This window comes from Strongylocentrotus purpuratus, unplaced genomic scaffold (assembly GCF_000002235.5).
Source record: "Strongylocentrotus purpuratus isolate Spur 01 unplaced genomic scaffold, Spur_5.0 spur5_scaffold_14, whole genome shotgun sequence".
Taxonomy (NCBI): Eukaryota; Metazoa; Echinodermata; class Echinoidea; order Camarodonta; family Strongylocentrotidae; genus Strongylocentrotus; species Strongylocentrotus purpuratus.
The window spans coordinates 1,960,678-1,980,621 of NW_022145599.1; the positions used below are offsets into that span (position 1 = coordinate 1,960,678).

The window sequence follows — 19,944 nt, forward strand, 5'->3', positions numbered from 1 at the left end:
GCATCAAAAACATTAAAGTCTTGCTTCTTGTTGAATAGGTTATACTTTTTTCTATTGCTGAGACTTACTGAAATTTAAAACGCAATTTATTTATTTTTTAAATAAAAATAAAGTTAATCAATCAAAATAGTAAGATATTTAAGACTTACTTATTTCACAGTTAAATCCAGTATATCCAGGGGCACACTGACAACTGTATCCATTAGCTAAATCTGTACAGGTACCACCATTCAAACATGGATCGCTGGAGCACTCGTTGGTATCTGGAAGAATCATGATATTTAATAATATTTCATTGATATCTAGCAATTGAAACAAATTGACACAAATAATCGCTGTAAGCTCTTACTTTCAGAATTTAGAATAAAGACATTTTATGATTTTAGTTCATGAACTGCAGTTCTCGAAACAGAAAATACAAATCTTGCTAATGTAAAGACAGCTGCTAAATGACAACAATATTCATAACTCTATATCATTCTAGTTTAAACAAAATTGAAGAGAAATACAGTTAAGTCACAACCAATATTGCTAAAGAATAAAGTTCAAAATGAAAGGCATCAAACACATTTAAGTCTTGCTTATTGTTGAATAGGTTATCTTTTTTTCATTGTTGAGACTTACTGAAATTTAAAACGCAATTTATTTTAAAAAAAATTACAAAAAAAAAATTAATCAATCAAAATAGTAAGACATTTAAGACTTACTTATTTCACAGTTTAATCCAGTATATCCAGGGGCACACTGACAACTGTATCCATTGGATAAGTCTGTACAGGTACCATCATTCAAACATGGATCGCTGGAGCACTCATTGGTATCTGAAAGAATCATGATATTTAATAATATTGAGTATGATTTCTGACAAAAACGATTGTGTTGTTGACATGTACTGTGGGTACCTATATATGTACTACCTATAAAGTGTTCTCTGATATTAACAATGTGAACAATAAGTTATTTGAAGATAGCATGCAAGATCATGTATCATATCAATTTCTGTTTCATGGTTAATCATTAATAATTGAATCAAACTGGTTGTATCCCCGCCAGGGATTGAAATATTCAAGATATATATTGCATTTCAGTTGTACATATTTGTTGTGAATGAAAATATTCAGTGATTGCAAAGAGAAATCACACCATTGCGTATATAAGAACAGAAAATATATGTTCCAAGATATCAAAGACAAGGCATGAAATACAGCATTACTTACACAGGAAAATAAAACATTTTATTAGATACAGAATGAGAGAATGCGTCGATGCTACTGCATATACATGTAGATGTAATTACAATGTTGGTACAGTAAGTTAACAGTGTGTGATTTAGATTTTTACCTGTCTCACACTGAGTGCCTTCATATCCTGGCTGGCAGACACAGATGACCAATCCAACTTGATTTAAACAGAAAGCACCATTTTGACATGGATCACTTAAACAGTTGTCCGTTACTGTAGGAGGGTGAGAGTAAGATAAAGACAAGGGATTGAGATAGAGAAACATATAATACTTTTAATGTACCACAAATAAGTCACCATAAATAATACAGATTTGATAACTATTACAAATATAGAACTACCATTTTAATTTTGATGCATGAAGGGGTGTATATTCAATATCTTCAAAAGTGCACAACTAACATTTCTATAACCATTTTATTTCAAAGCATGTGTAATGTACTCTAATTACATGTATCCAGGACTAAAACCAAACAAGAAGAGCAAGGTAGTAGATGTTACTGAGTACCTTATCAGAAACCACATTAACTTCATACCTGATTCACAGTGGACTCCCTCATAACCAACAGCGCAGTCACAGATGTAGTTGGTTATCATGTTGTTACAAGTTGCACCATTCTCACACGGACTGGAGTTACAGGGGTCAATTTCTGTGAAAGAAAATTTAAATATGGTTTAATATTTTAGATCTTTTTGTACAAATACATGAAAAGATAGGGCATCCTAATATCCAGTAAATTAAAAGATACCATCCAAAATAACATAACAGTATATCATTTTCGGGACTTGAAAGTAAGGAGAATATCTGAAATGTTTAATTGAATTGCTTCCAAAACATAATTTAATGTACATATGCCATGGAAATTGATTATACAAATGCTGCAGTATTAATAGAAATAGAACCTAGGCTCAAAGGACTTTATGTTCTGAAGTGTCCTGCTTCTCCTGTCCCCTTTGAAAGAAATCTTCTTTAAAACTTGTGTAAAAAAACATCAGAGATAAGTGAATGTTATCATACCTATTTCACAGTTGTTGCCTGTATACCCGAGTGGGCAAGTACACACATAGAATGAGTTGAATTCATTACAGGTAGCTCCGTTCAGACATGGGTCCGACTCACATGCAAACAATCCTATTCCAGGAAGAAAAGAACAAAAAACTAGTAAACACATAATAGAGCTTTCCCATTGCTCCTAATTAATTACATTTATGTGATTGTAATATCAATATGCAAATGGGACATACTATCACACGTTACCTTAACGTAATCACAATCTGGAATCTTTCCCTCATAAACAACTTAACAAAAAGCTTAGTGTACCACATAAATTTTAGCTAATTTACACTACTTCAAGAAACACGAAACGATGAAGAAAAAAAAGAGTAAGATCTTGGAGGAGGGATCGTACTTGTTTCACAGTTGACTCCTGTCCATCCTGGAGCGCAGACACAGGTGTAGTTGCTGATGTTATTCACACAGGTTGCTCCATTCATACACAAGTCAGGGTCACATGCATCCACATCTGAAACAAAATAAGCATTGACAATTTTCTATGTCGTCTCCTCACTTGCAACTCATTGACAGAGAGCTTTTCTCAATGCATACTTGTTATATACATATAAACCTCCATGTACTTACATATTTATCATGGTAACCTTAGACCTTACTGGTTTCAGATGAAAACAAACTGTAACAGAAGAGACCTTTCATGATGAGACATCAATTTCATGTGTGTATACTATCAACACAGTTTACTTGTCATGTACTTCTTATGTAAGATTGTCGTTTCTGAAATTGACAATGTACTTTTAATAACTAAAAGAGGAACATATCAAATTAATTCAACTCTGTAACTAAAACGCTTACCTATCTCACAGTTGGTGCCATCATACCCAGGAGGGCAGGTACAGTTGTAGGAAGTAAAGAAATTGTTGCATGTTGCTCCATTCTGACATGGGTCAGGATCACAAGCATCTAGTTCTAATTAGTAACAGGAGAACAAGGGTAAATCAATAATAAAGACTAGCTAGAATCGTTGGACTGTATAAAATATTCATTATTCTTTAGAATTCATGCATTGTTTTTAAATACAATTAAGTTAAAAAACAGTTATTTTCTCCACTTTATTTATTAAAACAGTGATCTTTACATATTCAGTAACACCTTTTGACCGATTCTAAACCCCACTAGTCTACAAACATTTAAAGAAAATAAGATGAAGCATCGATGATCGCATTTTATATTATTATTATTAAGTATTTGGCATCACCTGTGCATGAATGGGGGTGTGTAGGTGGGCTACAACACTACTCTTATACACATAGTGCAGATGGTTCTTTTATAACATGCAAAGGTGGTGACTCTTCTCTACACAGGCCTTCATTTAACATCCTATTCACAGGACGGAGTGTTTTAAAATAGCCTGCGTCTATGAAACAGGGGGTCACGTTAACACACAACGCATGCTTCAGTAAACGTAGGCTTTTATACATGGGCAATCAAATTTCAACATTAGATTCAGAGAAGCGGCAGGAATAGTTTAGAGTGAGTTTGCAATCTTTACCCGTCTCGCAGTTCTCTCCAGTATAGTCTATTGGGCATGTGCAGGTGTAGAAGGTGATGAAATCATTGCAAGTGGCACCATTAAGACATCCGTTACCATCACATGCATTTTCAACTGTAGTGAAGAGAATATAAACACATAAAAATACGAGGGCATAACATTTCTCATACAGGTTCGCATTTTTTGTATAAGGTTAATATATGGATAAATATAATATAGTCTTGCCGAATGAGGGCCGGTACAATCAGCTGTAAACGAACATAGTATACATTCTAGATGAAAGCAGTGATATTTATAAAACAATGTTTTCGGAGAGCAAGACTAACAGCATGCAAAATCTTGTTAAAAATTTTCAGTTTACTGGGTGACGGCTCAGTTCATATTTCTCATCATCTTTAAATATAATAAATAAGTGAAAAAGCCATTGATGAAACCAAGGTACAGGCATATACGACATATTGGCCGATTTCAAACATCGTGCTTGTGCATTTACTAGTAGAGTGAGACACGTCAGAGGTGTATATATATTATGTCCAGTTCATGCATTCCACAACAACGATTTCAAACTACTACTACTGCAAGCTACTAAGATGTAGTAATGAGTGGTTAAGTAAACAAAACCAACCATTTTCACAGTCCATTCCAAAGTATCCTGGTGGACATGTGCATGTGTAGGAGTTGAGGACGTTGGTACAGTTAGCTCCATTCTGACACGGGTCACTGCCACATGCATTGAATTCTGCAAAGGAATGACACATTAGAATTAGAAGCATCGTGAAGACAAATTTTGATTAGATATACCTCTAAGTGAGATGTTTCCATTAAAAAAAAAAGGATACAAAAATTGAGACTAGAATATGTAGCTATTTTCATTCACAATTCTAGATACAAGAGTCTAAAGCAAATTACTTTCCATAACATAACATCTAAATTTTATCTGCAAAATCGGTATTTTTTATGGATAATACTAATTAAATAGTTACTGCAGAATATCTATTAATCTCTATTACTATTCATACTACTACAAAGTTGGTCATACAAAGCTATCTGCCAACGGGTTCTTCTACGAATATATTTAAAAAAAACATCCCATGAAAATTAAAAAATTATAGTGTCTGATATTTACCTTCTGAGCAATTGATTCCCTTCCATCCTGCTGCACAGGTACAGTTGTAGTCTCCCAGGAGGTTCATACAGGTAGCTCCATTGTCACAAGGGTTAGGATCACAACCATCAAGTTCTATGAGAAAAAAAACAGTGGGAACATTTTGGATGGGGATGGGTGAATACCTCAGTTGCATATTTAGGTTTTTTTTTACAGCAATATCAACGATAACTATTAATGAACCTTACATATACATGTCAACATACCATACTACATTCTATTGATATAAAATCAATTAGAGACATACAGTAAGTATTATACATAAGAAAATATACATGTACATTACCTACCAGGTTGTTGAAATGCACATAATATTGAAATATCATCCACCATCTTTTCGAAAAATAGATATAAACTGCAATGAACTTACATGTAATAATAATAGTCAATTTTTATATAGCGCTTATTACAATCACTAAGCGCTTCCGAACTGGGAGATTATTACCCCGACTTTAGCTGTGCTGCCATTACGGCGCTCGAGCATTTCAAAGAATTTATTCCTGTATTTTTTCCAAAGTTTCAATCACTAGTAAAAATGTATATGTCACAGCCGTATATACACACGTTGTTAAAGGATAATAATCAAACAATCTGTATATCAAATAAAAACCTTGACTAATACAGAAGAAAAACGGTGTCCACTCACCAGTTTCACAGAAAACTCCAACATATCCTGGAGGGCATGTACATGTGTATGTGTTGTCTATATTCTGACCGCAAGTTGCTCCATTCTGACAGGGGTCACTTGCACATCCAGAGTATGCTATATTGAATTGAAGTAAAGGTATATGGATTGTATATCTAACATTGAAACATTAAAACAATGACATTTGGACATTATAAGTCATGTTCTTCATAAAACCATGATACCATACATTAACCTTAGGTAAAGTTGGAATGTTGTTAAATCTATATTTGCCGTTGCTTTTAATGCCACAATTCCGTTTCATCAATTGAAAAGAAATGAATATGCCCACCCTTTTAATGCTGTTTTACAGAATTTTAAATTATCATATGTGGAAAAGGGTAAATCATAATAGAAATTTGTTGTAACTTGATTATAATAGAAATGGGTTTAAGAAATTGAAGCACAAAGTGAATTATTTATCACATCAACCACATGACTTACTTTCACAGTCCATTCCAGTGAAGCCTATGGGGCAATCACAGGTGTAATTAGTCCTGAAATTGGAACAGTTTGCTCCATTCTGGCAGGGATCTGGGTCACATAGGTCGATTTCTGGAAACAAGATGGAAGAGGAATAATGTATTAAATCAGGTATAAATTATTGCACAATATAATTTGTTTCATAGCTAAAACATGCACTTTAAGCAATGTTGAGAAAACAATGTAAGCGGTGAGGAAGACCTGTTATTAAAATCATGCAATATTCTTATTTGATAAGGTAATATTGTACTAAATAAAACATGAATCAACTATTTCCAAAGTCACAAAATTTGTCTAACATTGCAATGACTATAGATGTTATCAACTTTGAGAAGTATATTTAGGGGGGCTTGCATGATAAAGAGAAGTGCAAAAAATTAGACTTTTACACAAGAATCACACTTCCACATATATCAGCTTGATTGTCTCACCTGTTTCACAAATGATTCCTTGGTATCCAGGAGGACAGTCACATGTGTACGTGTTGTTGGGTTGCTGTGTACATGTGGCTCCGTTCATGCATGGGTTGCTGTCACACCCAACGTAGTCTGTATGAACACACATTGATTAAAGAAAAGTGTAGTCATTGAGCGGAATATAAACTTGTACAAGTGGCAAACATATAAATGTTGACAATCTAATCAGTGTATAGCAACATATGTACTAAATAATCAGATGATATGAAGGTAAACATTCACATGAACTCAAATGTAAACTGCAAATATAGCATGCATCAAACTGTCTATCATTAAACACTCTCTTCTGTAACAATTACTTTCTTCATATGTATATTGGATACATTTTTGCACACAGCATTCCTCAACTAAAACCTTAAATGTCATCATATTTTTTTCTTCTTCAAATCAAAAGAGCTTCATACCTTGACACAATACTCCAGAGAATCCTTCTGGACAAACGCAAGTGTAAGAAGAGTTGGAGTTCATACAGGTGGCTCCATTCTGACAAGGATCACTGTCGCAACCAGCGTAATCTGTAATATTATAGAACAAAAGGCATCATAAGGACATGAACAACAAGGGGTAATGTTTGATGATGTGAACAGAAAGAACAGAAAAATCGTGAATATTGCGAAGGTTACAATTTATATTTCATTTTGGATACCATGTATCTAATGGCACATACGTATGTGAATCAACAAAAAGAAGCAACAAATTCAGTTGCTGCCCCTAATGGAACAAAAATGTACACAGCACTAATCATGTATGTTCTACCACCCAGATATCATTGACCTTCTTAGTTTTCAAACAGTGTGCATCAATAATATATATAAAATATTTTTGCCCCGTTCTAAAAGAATCTACATCTATTGCTCTACAGAAAGAGTTAGCAGTATTCATGATGCAAAGTGCATTTTCTGAAGAAACAACTACAAGCAAAAGTATTTTTAACCAAGCTTCTTGAATTACCTTGACAGTTTTCTCCTACAAAGCCCATCACACAGGTACAGTTATAAGATGTCCTAAAGTTGGAGCATGTGGCACCATTCACACAAGGATCAGGGTTGCAGAGATTGATTTCTAAGAAAAAGTAATGAGATTAGGAAAACATTTCAAATACAGATTCCATATGTGAAGTCTTTTCCCTGAAACTATGAATTGCAAAACATAAATTGTGTTTCAATAAATGTTAGTTATGGTAATATTTCTTTCTCTTTGTTCCTATTGTATTTGCATAATATGAATTAAAATGTATGCAAGTACTGTTAGAAGATCATCATACAAACCACACATACACATATGGAACAGAAGAAATGAATGTCCATGACAGAACTATGGCACTTTCCAATATACGTATTGGTATTCAAGGTAAATAAAATAATGGAAGACCTAGTCATGGCGTTACATCATGTGATCCAGTAGCTTCTTTGCTTGAAGGATTGCCCCTTCATTCACATACTTGCTATTCAATCTGAAAGATGTTTAAAATGGAGGATAGCTATCACTGACTAACCCACCTTCTTCACACAATACTCCTTGGTATCCCGGTAAACAGATACAGGCATAGGATTCATTGTCTTGCTGACATGTTGCTCCATTCTGACAGGGGTCACTGTTGCATCCAGAATACACTAGAACAGAATCATCAATAAAACAAGTCATTGGTAACGGCCTTGTCATAACCATGTATTGAATGCACACTAAATGGTGCACGGAGAGTTCTCAAAAATATACACGGTATAGCATCAATACATGCATATACGGCCTCAAAAGTGATATACAACAACATGTATATTAAGCATGAAGCCAATAACCGTAGTATAGTTTATATGCATAAGTGATTTCTAATATTCTCACTTCGAATAAAATCTTACTACATTCATTAGATGAAACACTGTTTGGCATACTTTTGAATATGAACCACTTTCAATTACAAAGTCACTAAACAAATTTATATTTACATTTTTTCTTACATGATATGATTTTCAATCACACAATGTTATTTTCTATAAGAAAGGAATATTCATTCATTAAGTACAGTGAGCTTACCTTCACAATTCATGCCTGTGTATCCAATTGGGCAGTCACATGTATATGATGTCTGGAAGTTTGTACATGTAGCTCCATTCTGACAGGGGTCGGGCTCACATAGATCGATTGCTGAATATAAAAAATTGTCAATACATTAAAGCCTAAAATCACTGCTAGCCAATTGATGGACTACAAATATTTCCATACCTCACATTGCACAGATTTCCTTTCAATTTGGTATCTGAAAATATGAAACCCAAGAGCCTATGTCGCAAGAGTTACATTGAGACAAAGAAAGCCAAAATTATACAAAACAGATCTACTCGTAATCTATTGTTCCGTACCATTTTTCCTTAAAGGGATCGTTTAACAATGTTAAATCTGAGATGCACGGCCCTACGTGTTATCAGTGTCTGTGGTATGGTGTAATATTGAAGCCCTACAAAAATTGCGCTTCAAAATGATCAAGAAGTGCCTCAAAAAAGTAAAAATCTTTGAGTGACCGGTTTTACCATACTCGTTTTCCCCAATAGACTGTAGTGTTATGAAAACCGTCAGGCGAACGGTTTTCAAAATTTGTAATTCCAATCATAAATATCTTGATAATCAGACAGGCGATCGGCTTGTAAAAGTCATGGGGTTCCTGACTGACCTAAAGGTTTATAATTATCATTGCATCATGAGCTAAATCCTGAATTTTGTTTCAGAATCTGAGACAAAGTTACCGGATCCCTTTAATAAGAAAAGGTACCCGCTCTGCCTATTCACTTCCCTTCATTTATTAATGATAAACTAAGAAAGACCTTTCCAGATATTTGAGAGACAAGATATATGTTTTTACCTGTTTCGCACATGGAGCTAGTGAAGCCAGGTACACACGCACAGGAGTAGGTATTGTTGAACACTGCACATGTTGCTCCATTCTGGCAAGGGCTGCTGACACAACCAACATAATCTATGGAGACAAAATGAAAATAAGCACATCATTCTCTTCCTAGTAACGACATGTAAGTGTAATTTCATCCATGCTATTTTTAGATAACATCACGAATCTAAGCAGACAGAGGTTGGATAAAAAAGAATCTGTAAAAATTGCCTTACACTAGGCCCAGTATCTTCAAGGCTTGCATCATAATTCTCTACATCATATAAATGAATACTATGGTTAGTGGAAAAGAGTCACCAATTTGGTAGTTGGTGGACATTACCTTGACAGTTGACTCCAGTGAATCCTGGCAGACAATCGCATGTATAGGAGATCCTGAAGTTAGTACACACTGCCATGTTCTCACATAGGTTCAGATCACATAGATTCACCTCTGTAGAAGGAGACGGATGAAGTAAGCAATAAATAATGTATAGAAAGTTAGAGCTTGAGCTTTTTCTATGTTATTATTAAAACTTTAAGAACTTAATATATTTCCTACTATCTCCTTTTTCTCCTTCACTCTCACCACTTCACTGTCTGTATTTCATCTTCTGACTAAACTATGTTCATTCGCAATGCGGGGCAATTTCCATCCATGTATGAAGTACCGTATTAAAGTCCTGTGCATCAACATTACGCCCCCCCCCTCTTTTCATAGGTAAATGATCACCAAAAAAAGTCAATGTGTTGCATGTATGAAACCCCTTTCCAAAACTTCCTCTAAGAAAGGGAAACTTAAAGATGAGCTTTTCCATACCTTCTTCACAGTTGAATCCTCTATATCCTGGAGCACACTGACAGATATAGAAATCATTTGCTTGAAAGCATGTCCCTTCATTCTGGCAGGGGTCACTATCACATCCAGAATACACTACATGAGCAAACAAATGAAAGAGACATAACATTTCCAATTCATCATTATATTTGTATCTTGTCATTTAGAAGTGTTCTCTTTCCATGATGTGTTTTTAAAGGAATAACCAATTCTTATGATAATTCAAGCATTATTGAATTGAATGTTGAATTGAATATGTACATTTCAATAGATTGACACAAATATGAGCTATATATACAAGTAGTTAGAAATGAACAGAGATGATAAATTATAAGTCCACATTACACGAGCCTATGCAATCCCTATGTAGATGTTTCTGAAGAAAATATAAAAAGTCTTTTTCAAACTTTATTTCTTAACACTTCAGTGATGATATCCAATTCAGCATATTGTAATATGATATATAAATAAATATACCACTTGTCTATGTTATCAACGGCTATTTGGATTGTAAGGATCATCATTGCAGTTATCAAAATCAAGTTATCTCACCTTCACAGTTGACACCAGTGTATCCTTCAGGGCATGTACAGATATACAATGTCATGAAGTTAGAGCAGGTGGCCCCATTCTGACAGGGATCAGAGTCACACAGGTTGATTTCTGCCAAAGACACAAATAATGATTATAAGTAGGCACAAAAACTACAGAGGAATCTACAATGTATCAATTAACCTATGCTACACAACTTAATCTGCGATAGAGATCTATGTGTCTGCTATCTGTAGTGAGTCTGTAATTACTCTGAAAGTACTTTTCATGTGAGTAGATGTACTTCCATGGTCTCTGAATCACAGATTAATAACAATGATTAGATCTACTCCCTGTTGTATCTTTCTGTGAAAACATACAGGTAGCATGCTACATTTTGTATGAAAATAAATAATCTCAGAAAGAAAACAAATTATCTTACCTTGTTCACAGAATTCTCCTTCATAGCCTGGTGGACAAATACACGTGAAGGTATTGTCTACATTCTCTGAACAGCTGGCGCCATTCTGACATGGGTTACTGGAACATCCAATGTAAACTGAAAAGGGAGATGGACATGTAAGGAACATTTGATTGATTTGAAATGATAGTTCTGATTCTGTTTTTGATCCTCAACAACACCCATTACAGTGATTAAAATGTAGCATGGGGCCGGTTTATATTCATATAATCGTTTGGACCATTGTAACTTGAGACAGACTACAATAAAGTCTTCTACTACTACTATTACTACGGCTACTAAATATAAATCTTCATCATGAATACAATTTGTTAGATGCACTGCACTTCTACATACAAGTATTTAGAAATTTGTAACCCACCATACAGATAATTTCGACAATCATCGAGAAATACATTCACCCAAAATTATGTTTTCATATCTGTCTTCAATTTCTATTGTACCAAAAATCTAAGAAACACATATTTTTTTGAGACAATTATTATTTCAGTTTACCTTCACAATTGTCTCCTGTGAATGCCGGAGGGCAAGTGCAGTTGTAGGAAGTCTGAAAGTTTGTGCAAGTGGCGCCATTCAAACATGGATCCGATTCACACAAGTCAATAGCTAAAAAAGAAAGGATAGAAACAAAATGTCATTCTACATATATCTGGCAACACGAAAGGGAAGACCTCACTTTATATCTTAAAAGATTAATAGCCATTGCTAGTACGGTGCGTATGTTCATATGGTCATGGATATAATTCAATTAAACAGAAGAAAGAGAGCAAGCCGATTGAATATATTACCATTTTCACAGAGATCTCCTTCATATCCAGATGCACAGAGACAACTGAATGAGTCATTTCCTTCACTGCACATGGCTCCATTCAGACAAGGATCGCTTGCACAACCTGCATATACTGAAAAAGTGAATCAAACCAAAATGAAATGTGTAAGTTATCAGCCCAATTTTAAGTGTGAGAATGGAAACAAATAGGAAATATATCTTTTTTTATTCTGTTTTAATCTATGCAAAATATAATATTTGAAAAATTAAAAACCAAGAGATGTATGCAGGCAAGGTTATATTTATATACAGAAATACATATTCACTCATTCACATTACACGAATAAAGAGAATAATCAATAAACAAATTGGAGATGAAAGGAAATGTGCTGGTTAGAAAATGGTTACCTTCGCATATCATTCCCTGGTAGCCAGTTGGGCAAGCACAGTCAAACGATGTCCTGAAGTTAGAGCAGTTTGCTCCATTCAAACATGGGTCAGGATCACACAAGTTTATTTCTATAAAAAAAGATACATTTTAGGCTTTTAAACTGTTTCAATTCAATTGTCAAAAATATTTTTCCAGTCAATCTAATACTTTAACACAAGCTCTAGGGCAATTATGGAACTTCTGTCAGTTCTAATTCATAAAGAGCTATACATGAAGATTTGCTTGAGAATTCTTTGTTCCAGAAATTTGTTCTTTCTCCTCTTTTTCAGATTCTTCATTGGGATTCCTGCTAGAAATCCTTAAAACTGATTTGCTTTGTTCACGCTTGTACATACCATTTTCACAGTCCATGCCTTCATATCCAGGAGAACAGGAGCAGTTGTAGGAGCTGAGGATATTGGTACAAGTAGCTCCATTCTGACAGGGGTCACCACCACACGCATCAAACTCTGAAAATAAATGACATATATTCAGAAGATATCTTTCAGCGATTCATTCAATTGATTGCATCATTCCTCCTTCGTAAAACAATGTGTAGAGTAAATAACTATTTGCCCCTGTCTTTATTCAGAACATGTCTGTTCCATATGCTGGTAAAAGAACAATTTACTTAAAAGTGAAGCCCAAATTACACAAGGAGAGTTTTCCTTTGAAATAAACGATGCTGTCTTCTGTTTCAATGTATATGTAGTATCTAGTTATTGCAGTCTTCTGTTTCAATGTAAATGTAGTATCCCGGTAATATTAATGTATTAGTAAGAGTCAGACCATTGTCATTACCTTCAGTACAGTTGATTCCCTTCCATCCTGGTTCACAGGTACAGTTGTAGTCTCCCAGGAGGTCCATACAGGTAGCTCCATTCTCACAAGGGTTAGGATCACAACCATCAAGTTCTATTTTAACAAATACAAAATAAAATGCCAATAAACATATATCTAGATACTGTATCTATGTAGTATATCTATCAAGATGTATGTAGATGATATATATATATTTATATTTATATATGTCTAGAATGCCACTCTGCTAATCTCTGAGTGAAATTCATAAAGAGCTTATAAACATTGGTAATAAATGCTATATAAATTGTATTATTATCATTATTAGTAACATCAATTGTATTATTATAAAATCACATACTGATGAACAATGTACATGTATTTTCACTTAGTTACATGCATGTAAGGCTGGAGTAGCAGTCATTGCATTAATTAAACCGTCATATGAATACACATGACAAGGACAGTAATATATTTTCCAGAGTTGGGGACATTGGTAGATGTTGACTCCAACATTAATCAGAGTGTAGCTTCCTCATTAATGCTCCTTCCAAATAAAATTGACTCCCACAAACTACAGGTTATGATTCAATTCATGTAATGGATTAAACTAGTGTCACATACCGATTTCACATAGCATTCCAACATATCCGCTGGCACAGGTACAGGTGTATGTGTCATTCTGTTGACTGCAGGTGGCCCCATTCAGGCATGGATTGCTCTCACAACCAGAGTATACTGCAGAAGTATAATAACATTTCAATTATTGGGATTTAATATCATTCAAATGGCTGTCTTTTTTGTTGCAATTCAAAAGCATTATGAATTTAAAAAGATGTTTTTATTAGGACTAGACTCTTATTCTAGTACTTATCAAATATAGTACATATTCACTTGTGTACACCTAATAATGCAGGCAGTTTTTGTTCATAACATTTCAATAAATTATATATAATGTTCTAATACTTCTACTGCAATGCATTAAATGGATTCCGATTCAATTCTACTATTAGCAAGAAATATCAGCTCGATGTTACCTTCACAGTTGACACCAGAATAAACTTCAGGGCATGTACAGTTATACGACGTGCGGAAATTAGAACAGGTGGCTCCATTCTGACACGGATCTGGGTCGCATAGGTTGATTTCTATGATAAAAAAGGTGAGTAAAGTAGAAGTTTGCCTTGAATCATTCTTCATGTCATGAACACAAATACAGGCATTTAAAGTCACATAGTAGCACAAACATAACCATGCACATCAACAGTTGGGTCCCTTCAAAAGGATGTTTTCATTTTTACTTGAAGAGATAGTGATAAAGTATTTTATATTTACCGTTCCGACACATCAAGCCGTTGTAGCCAGGTGCACACATACATTTATAAGTGTTATTTGAAAGCTGAGCACAGGAGGCACCATTCAAACAAGGGTTACTACTGCACGCAGTAAAATCTGCAATAAACAAATAATGGATATAAAAAAATGCACAATTTTTACACCAATTTTTGTCAAAGTAATACCTGCCAATACCAGAGCGAATACCCAAATTACAAAATTGCAGAAATAACCAAATGCATTTACGTCCTTATTCCACTTGAACTGTTTCACTGCAATGAAAGTAATGTTTACCTGTTTTCCAAAGTGACAAAGGGGCACTGTATTTAGCGACATTATCATTCAAATAGCATTAATTTAAGCATAAAAAGGCATATTCTTCTGATACAGGTTGTATAAATTTAATTTTTTTTTGAAAAGTATTGGTTAGCCAAAATAAACTATTGTCAATGTTACAACACTTTACTTTTTCAAGTTTTCTTTAAAAACAATGATTTCACTTACTCTCACAGAAATCCCCACCAAAGCCATCTGCACAGATACACTGGAAAGTGTCATTAAGCTGCATGCAAGTAGCATCATTCTGGCATGGGTTGCTGCCACAGCCATCATATACTGTTATGTGTTATAAACATATTATTAATTTTTTTAAACAAAAATAGCTGGATAATCATCAACACCTCATTAAATGAACAACGCAGTGTATGTCTACAGCTAAAAACATCTTCCCAGGTTCAGATCCAATCCAGTCGAGTATTTGGTATAGCGCTTATTCCTTAAAGTTACAAAGTAGTTCACAATTTGCTTCACAAAGCAGCACAATGGCATCTTTAATACACAATGATAAAAACCCTTCATGATAACACACTATAGTCAGACTTCTTTTGAAATTCTTATCAAAGCAGATCTGGAAACTTACCTTCACAGTCAAGACCTGTGTATCCTTCAGGGCATGTACAGGTATACGACGTCCTGAAGTTAGAGCAAGTGGCTCCGTTCTGACAGGGATCAGGGCCACAAAGGTTGATTTCTAAAGAGACCAAGAATACACAAAGTTATAAAATGCCTAGATAATTGCTACCTATTTTATATCATTTTTTCATTGAAGTGATAAGGAAATGCTAACCAAAATACAAAATTAGATTAGGAAAACTCACTATTGCAAATGTCACTAATCATCACATTTGATATAATGTATAAAAGAGTGATCACAGTAGGCCTCCCATGTGTTTTTCCTAGATGATTTTTTTTTTAAATAAATTTTTAGAGTTAGCTTGATTGCTACAGAAATATCGCCAATTGACTAAGTATGCAATAATCTCAAATGCCAAGACATTTTCATAGAAAATAAAATCATTAAATAATGCAATCAATACCTTCTTCACAAAGTTGGCCTTGATAGCCTGGTAGACAGATGCATGTGTAGCTATCAGAACTCTGTAGACATCCAGCTCCATTCATACAAGGATCACTACTGCATCCGTTATAAACTGAGAATAAAATAAATTGAAATTAAAATGACTATTGTATATTCAAAGAGATGAATACTCATATCACATTGTTTGTTTTATACCATTATATCTTTAGACAGCTGTAGATAACGTATTGTAATATGATTCGTCCATATGTATATGTGTACAAGATTAAATTTGGTTGTTACATGACTTTGTTAAATCTGACATGCAATAATACCCATACATGTATCATAAATTATTGACAAATTATGCAAGTAATTAGTGAATCACACAGTCATTTAACTAACTCAGTGACTTACGTTCACAGTTGACACCTGTGTAACCTTCAGGGCATGCACAGGTGTATGATGTCCTGAAGTTAGAACAGGTGGCTCCGTTCTGACAGGGATCGGAGTCACACAGGTTGATTTCTGCCAAAGATAAACACAATGCAAATAAAATTAAGCATTCATTAACAATAATTCATTCAATAAAACCTGATTAGGGATAAATGTGCCCATTCCTTCTCCTACAATATGCCTTTTTTGTATTGGCATATCACATTAGGATATCAAGTTTGGTGGTGTTTCCAACAGACTTTGGATACTTTCTGCAACCATGGAGCTCAGTGCATTCAAGGAATAAAGCCTACCAGGTACCCAGTTTACACACCTGGGTCGAGTGAGGCAAATCAATATTAATGTCTTGCCAAAGGGTGTTAGTGCTGCATATGAGTCCAACTCTGAATCTTGTGGTTCAATCGGGGACTTTCAACCCTAGACCCCGACACCTCTATCATAGACATCAAATAAACAGTTGTGTAATTTTGATAGGTCTTCAGGAAGAAATTAATTTCTACCCACCTGTTTCACACATGACTCCAGTGTATCCAGCAGGACAAGTACATGTGTAGGTATCGTTGAGCACAGCACAGGTAGCTCCATTCAGACAGGGATCACTGTCGCATCCAATGTAATCTATGCAATACAAAGTAAATAGGAACATTATTCACTGCTTTACTTGTACTTTAATGCTGTTTTTATCACTTAATAGAGTACAATTGAAAAATAAAGTTTGCTTAGCATAAACACTTCCTTTACTTCACATGTGCTTTTAACTTACTTATATGAAATTGTGAGCGCATTTGTAGAAAGTATTTGCTTTACATATCGTCATACATACAAACATGTACATACACAACAACTTACAGCTAAAACTCAGATATTATCTATCAAAAATATCTATCACAAAAATGTTTCACATTTCACTTCATCCATTCATCAAGATGAACACATGATTTGTAAAGATCAAGAAACTCACCTTGACAGTTGACTCCAGTAAATCCAGGCAGACAGTCACAGGTATAGGATACCCTGAAGTTAGTACACACTGCCATGTTCTCACATGGGTTCGGATCACATAGATTCACCTCTGAAATATGGAACAGAGTCAAAAGTTAATAAAGAGAAAAAACAAGAACTGTAATTATATAAAAATATGCACTTTCAATGTATCAATTCAAACTGCCAACTCAATGCAATAATCAGGAAGCTTGTCACTTGCCTGATAAATAACATACATGGCTTACAAAATAAGTGTTCAAATGGACTAAATGAGATACACACCTTGTTCACAGTTCATTCCTCGGTAACCCGGTGCACACTGGCAGATGTAGAAATTGAATGCTTGAAGACATGTACCATCATTCTCGCATGGGTTACTACTACATCCAGCATAAACTACAAAAGAGATATAAATAATCATAGAAATTGTTTGCTTGGAGATATGTACCATCATTCTGACATAGGTAACTGCTACATCCAGCATAGACTACAAAAAATAGTTATAAATAATCATAGAAATTGTTTGCTTGGAGACATGTACCATCATTCTGACATAGGTAACTGCTACATCCAGCATAGACTACAAAAAATAGTTATAAATAATCATAGAAATTGTTTGCTTGGAGACATGTACCATCACTCTGACATAGGTAACTGCTACATCCAGCATAGACTACACAAATAGTTAAAAAGAGATAGAAAAATACATTTCGAGTAAACATCATCAATATTTATTTGTACAAAAATGATGCAGATTGTCGAAGCGAACTATTAAATGCACTATACTACCCATGGCAATGACAGAAGTAGCAGCAGAATGAATCAATCATGATCTGTGTCCTTTTTTTTTATCTTCTAACTAGAACAGTAAATCAAGGAAGTGAATTGGTAACTATTCTCAGTTAACTGTTCAGCATATACATGTACATGTAGCTACGGAAAATAACGGCTAAGTTAATGGATACTAGTGGATGCAAATAAATCTACTTCATATGAATCTACTGCATATGAAGTCCTTTTCATTACTCCTCAATCCTCTCTCTTTCTCTCACATGGTGCACCCGCAAGCCTACTGTATATCTCATATGAAGTGTTACATGGTTAAATTATGTAAATGCACCAATTACGACATAATGATAAGTTCACTTACTTTCGCAGTTTTCACCACCAAATCCTTCAGGGCATGTACAGGTGTATGATGTCCTGAAGTTAGAACAGGTGGCTCCATTCTGACAGGGATCAGAGTCACACAGGTTGATTTCTATTGAAAATGCAAGATAAAATAAAAGCTTTCAGTGATTAAAGAATAAAGAGGTATACAATAGCTGTAAAATTCTACACAAATCACAAACGTCTTTCAGATGGTCCCCAGACGTATATAATCATATCTCATTGATTCAATGTTAGCAGCTGGGACAATAGATACAATTTAAGTAAGGCACAAGAGATTTGAAAATCTTACCCGTTTCACAATTGGTTCCTTCATAGCCAAGAGGACATTGACAAGTGTAAAAGTCTTCTTCCTGTGTGCAAGTTGCTCCATTCTGACAAGGGTTACTATCACAGCCAGCATACTCTGAAACACAAAATAATGATTAAACAAATGACAAGCTCCAAACTAGTAGGAATTCGGTCATTTCAGATAAATTGAATGACAGCAGTTGTTTACAAGAGCAAGACAACATGAAATTTATTTTGCTTTATATCTAATAATTAGGGTAGATGATACATGTTAACCTAAAGGGTACACACATCTACTTCTACATAATTTAATTTTACAAGATATCCCACATGACATGTTTATGTGCTTGTAGGTGATTTACAATTGACAAGTATTGACTACCATTGGCAATTGAAAGGATCACCATTGTATAATGTTCAGCTATTCCAAAAAAGTGTCTAAATAATGGAAGTAACAATATAATTAAGGACTATTTTCTTTTTCCTGTAAAATCAGTAATTGATAATAAAGCTCAATGAATATAACTACCTTCACAGTTATCTCCTATGAAACCCTCTGGACATGTACAGTTATAGGAGGTCTGGAAGTTCATACAAGTAGCACCATTCAGACAAGGATCAGGATCACAAAGATTGGTAGCTATAGAAAATAAAAAATATATTGTAATATTTTAGTTAGCATTATAAGTCACTAATACTACGAAAATGGCACATTTTTAGATATAATAAAATACAAGAGAGAGAAATGAAATAACCTGCAACACATTTTCAAAAGTGAAATATAGTGAACTGCATTTGTGAAATGTTAGTATATACAAGTAGCTATTTAGTGATCAGAAGAAGAAAAGTGACAAAGATATTTTTGTAAAGAAATCATCAAATGTATGTTTGTAGTAAAATTCCTGCTTGTCCACCTGTCAAAAAGAGAATAGAGGAAATGTGTTCAAATATGTACATGTATGTCATATGATATTGTCAGTCAAACAGAATTTGAAAATTTATTTGAAT

General features: G+C 34.3%; 1 protein-coding gene across 1 annotated transcript in view; it reads right to left on the reverse strand.

Annotated features, from left to right (window-relative positions):
- Positions 1–19,944, reverse strand: part of LOC576169 — a 193,001-nt gene that overhangs the window by 13,582 nt on the left and 159,475 nt on the right. The window contains exons 193-232 of the mRNA XM_030984926.1: positions 19,466–19,576; positions 18,938–19,051; positions 18,626–18,736; positions 17,758–17,871; positions 17,453–17,563; positions 16,996–17,109; positions 16,453–16,563; positions 16,055–16,168; positions 15,598–15,708; positions 15,183–15,293; positions 14,679–14,795; positions 14,381–14,491; positions 13,968–14,081; positions 13,344–13,457; positions 12,899–13,012; positions 12,521–12,631; positions 12,132–12,245; positions 11,839–11,949; positions 11,305–11,421; positions 10,884–10,994; positions 10,314–10,427; positions 9,837–9,947; positions 9,470–9,583; positions 8,647–8,757; positions 8,115–8,228; positions 7,567–7,677; positions 7,020–7,130; positions 6,571–6,687; positions 6,101–6,211; positions 5,618–5,734; positions 4,933–5,046; positions 4,432–4,545; positions 3,807–3,920; positions 3,110–3,223; positions 2,652–2,765; positions 2,261–2,374; positions 1,779–1,892; positions 1,342–1,455; positions 708–821; positions 150–263 (exon numbers count right to left, since the gene is read on the reverse strand). Of these exons, the coding sequence (XP_030840786.1) occupies positions 150–263; positions 708–821; positions 1,342–1,455; positions 1,779–1,892; positions 2,261–2,374; positions 2,652–2,765; positions 3,110–3,223; positions 3,807–3,920; positions 4,432–4,545; positions 4,933–5,046; positions 5,618–5,734; positions 6,101–6,211; positions 6,571–6,687; positions 7,020–7,130; positions 7,567–7,677; positions 8,115–8,228; positions 8,647–8,757; positions 9,470–9,583; positions 9,837–9,947; positions 10,314–10,427; positions 10,884–10,994; positions 11,305–11,421; positions 11,839–11,949; positions 12,132–12,245; positions 12,521–12,631; positions 12,899–13,012; positions 13,344–13,457; positions 13,968–14,081; positions 14,381–14,491; positions 14,679–14,795; positions 15,183–15,293; positions 15,598–15,708; positions 16,055–16,168; positions 16,453–16,563; positions 16,996–17,109; positions 17,453–17,563; positions 17,758–17,871; positions 18,626–18,736; positions 18,938–19,051; positions 19,466–19,576 (4,527 nt within the window). The remainder of the gene's footprint in view (positions 1–149; positions 264–707; positions 822–1,341; positions 1,456–1,778; positions 1,893–2,260; positions 2,375–2,651; positions 2,766–3,109; positions 3,224–3,806; positions 3,921–4,431; positions 4,546–4,932; positions 5,047–5,617; positions 5,735–6,100; positions 6,212–6,570; positions 6,688–7,019; positions 7,131–7,566; positions 7,678–8,114; positions 8,229–8,646; positions 8,758–9,469; positions 9,584–9,836; positions 9,948–10,313; positions 10,428–10,883; positions 10,995–11,304; positions 11,422–11,838; positions 11,950–12,131; positions 12,246–12,520; positions 12,632–12,898; positions 13,013–13,343; positions 13,458–13,967; positions 14,082–14,380; positions 14,492–14,678; positions 14,796–15,182; positions 15,294–15,597; positions 15,709–16,054; positions 16,169–16,452; positions 16,564–16,995; positions 17,110–17,452; positions 17,564–17,757; positions 17,872–18,625; positions 18,737–18,937; positions 19,052–19,465; positions 19,577–19,944) is intronic.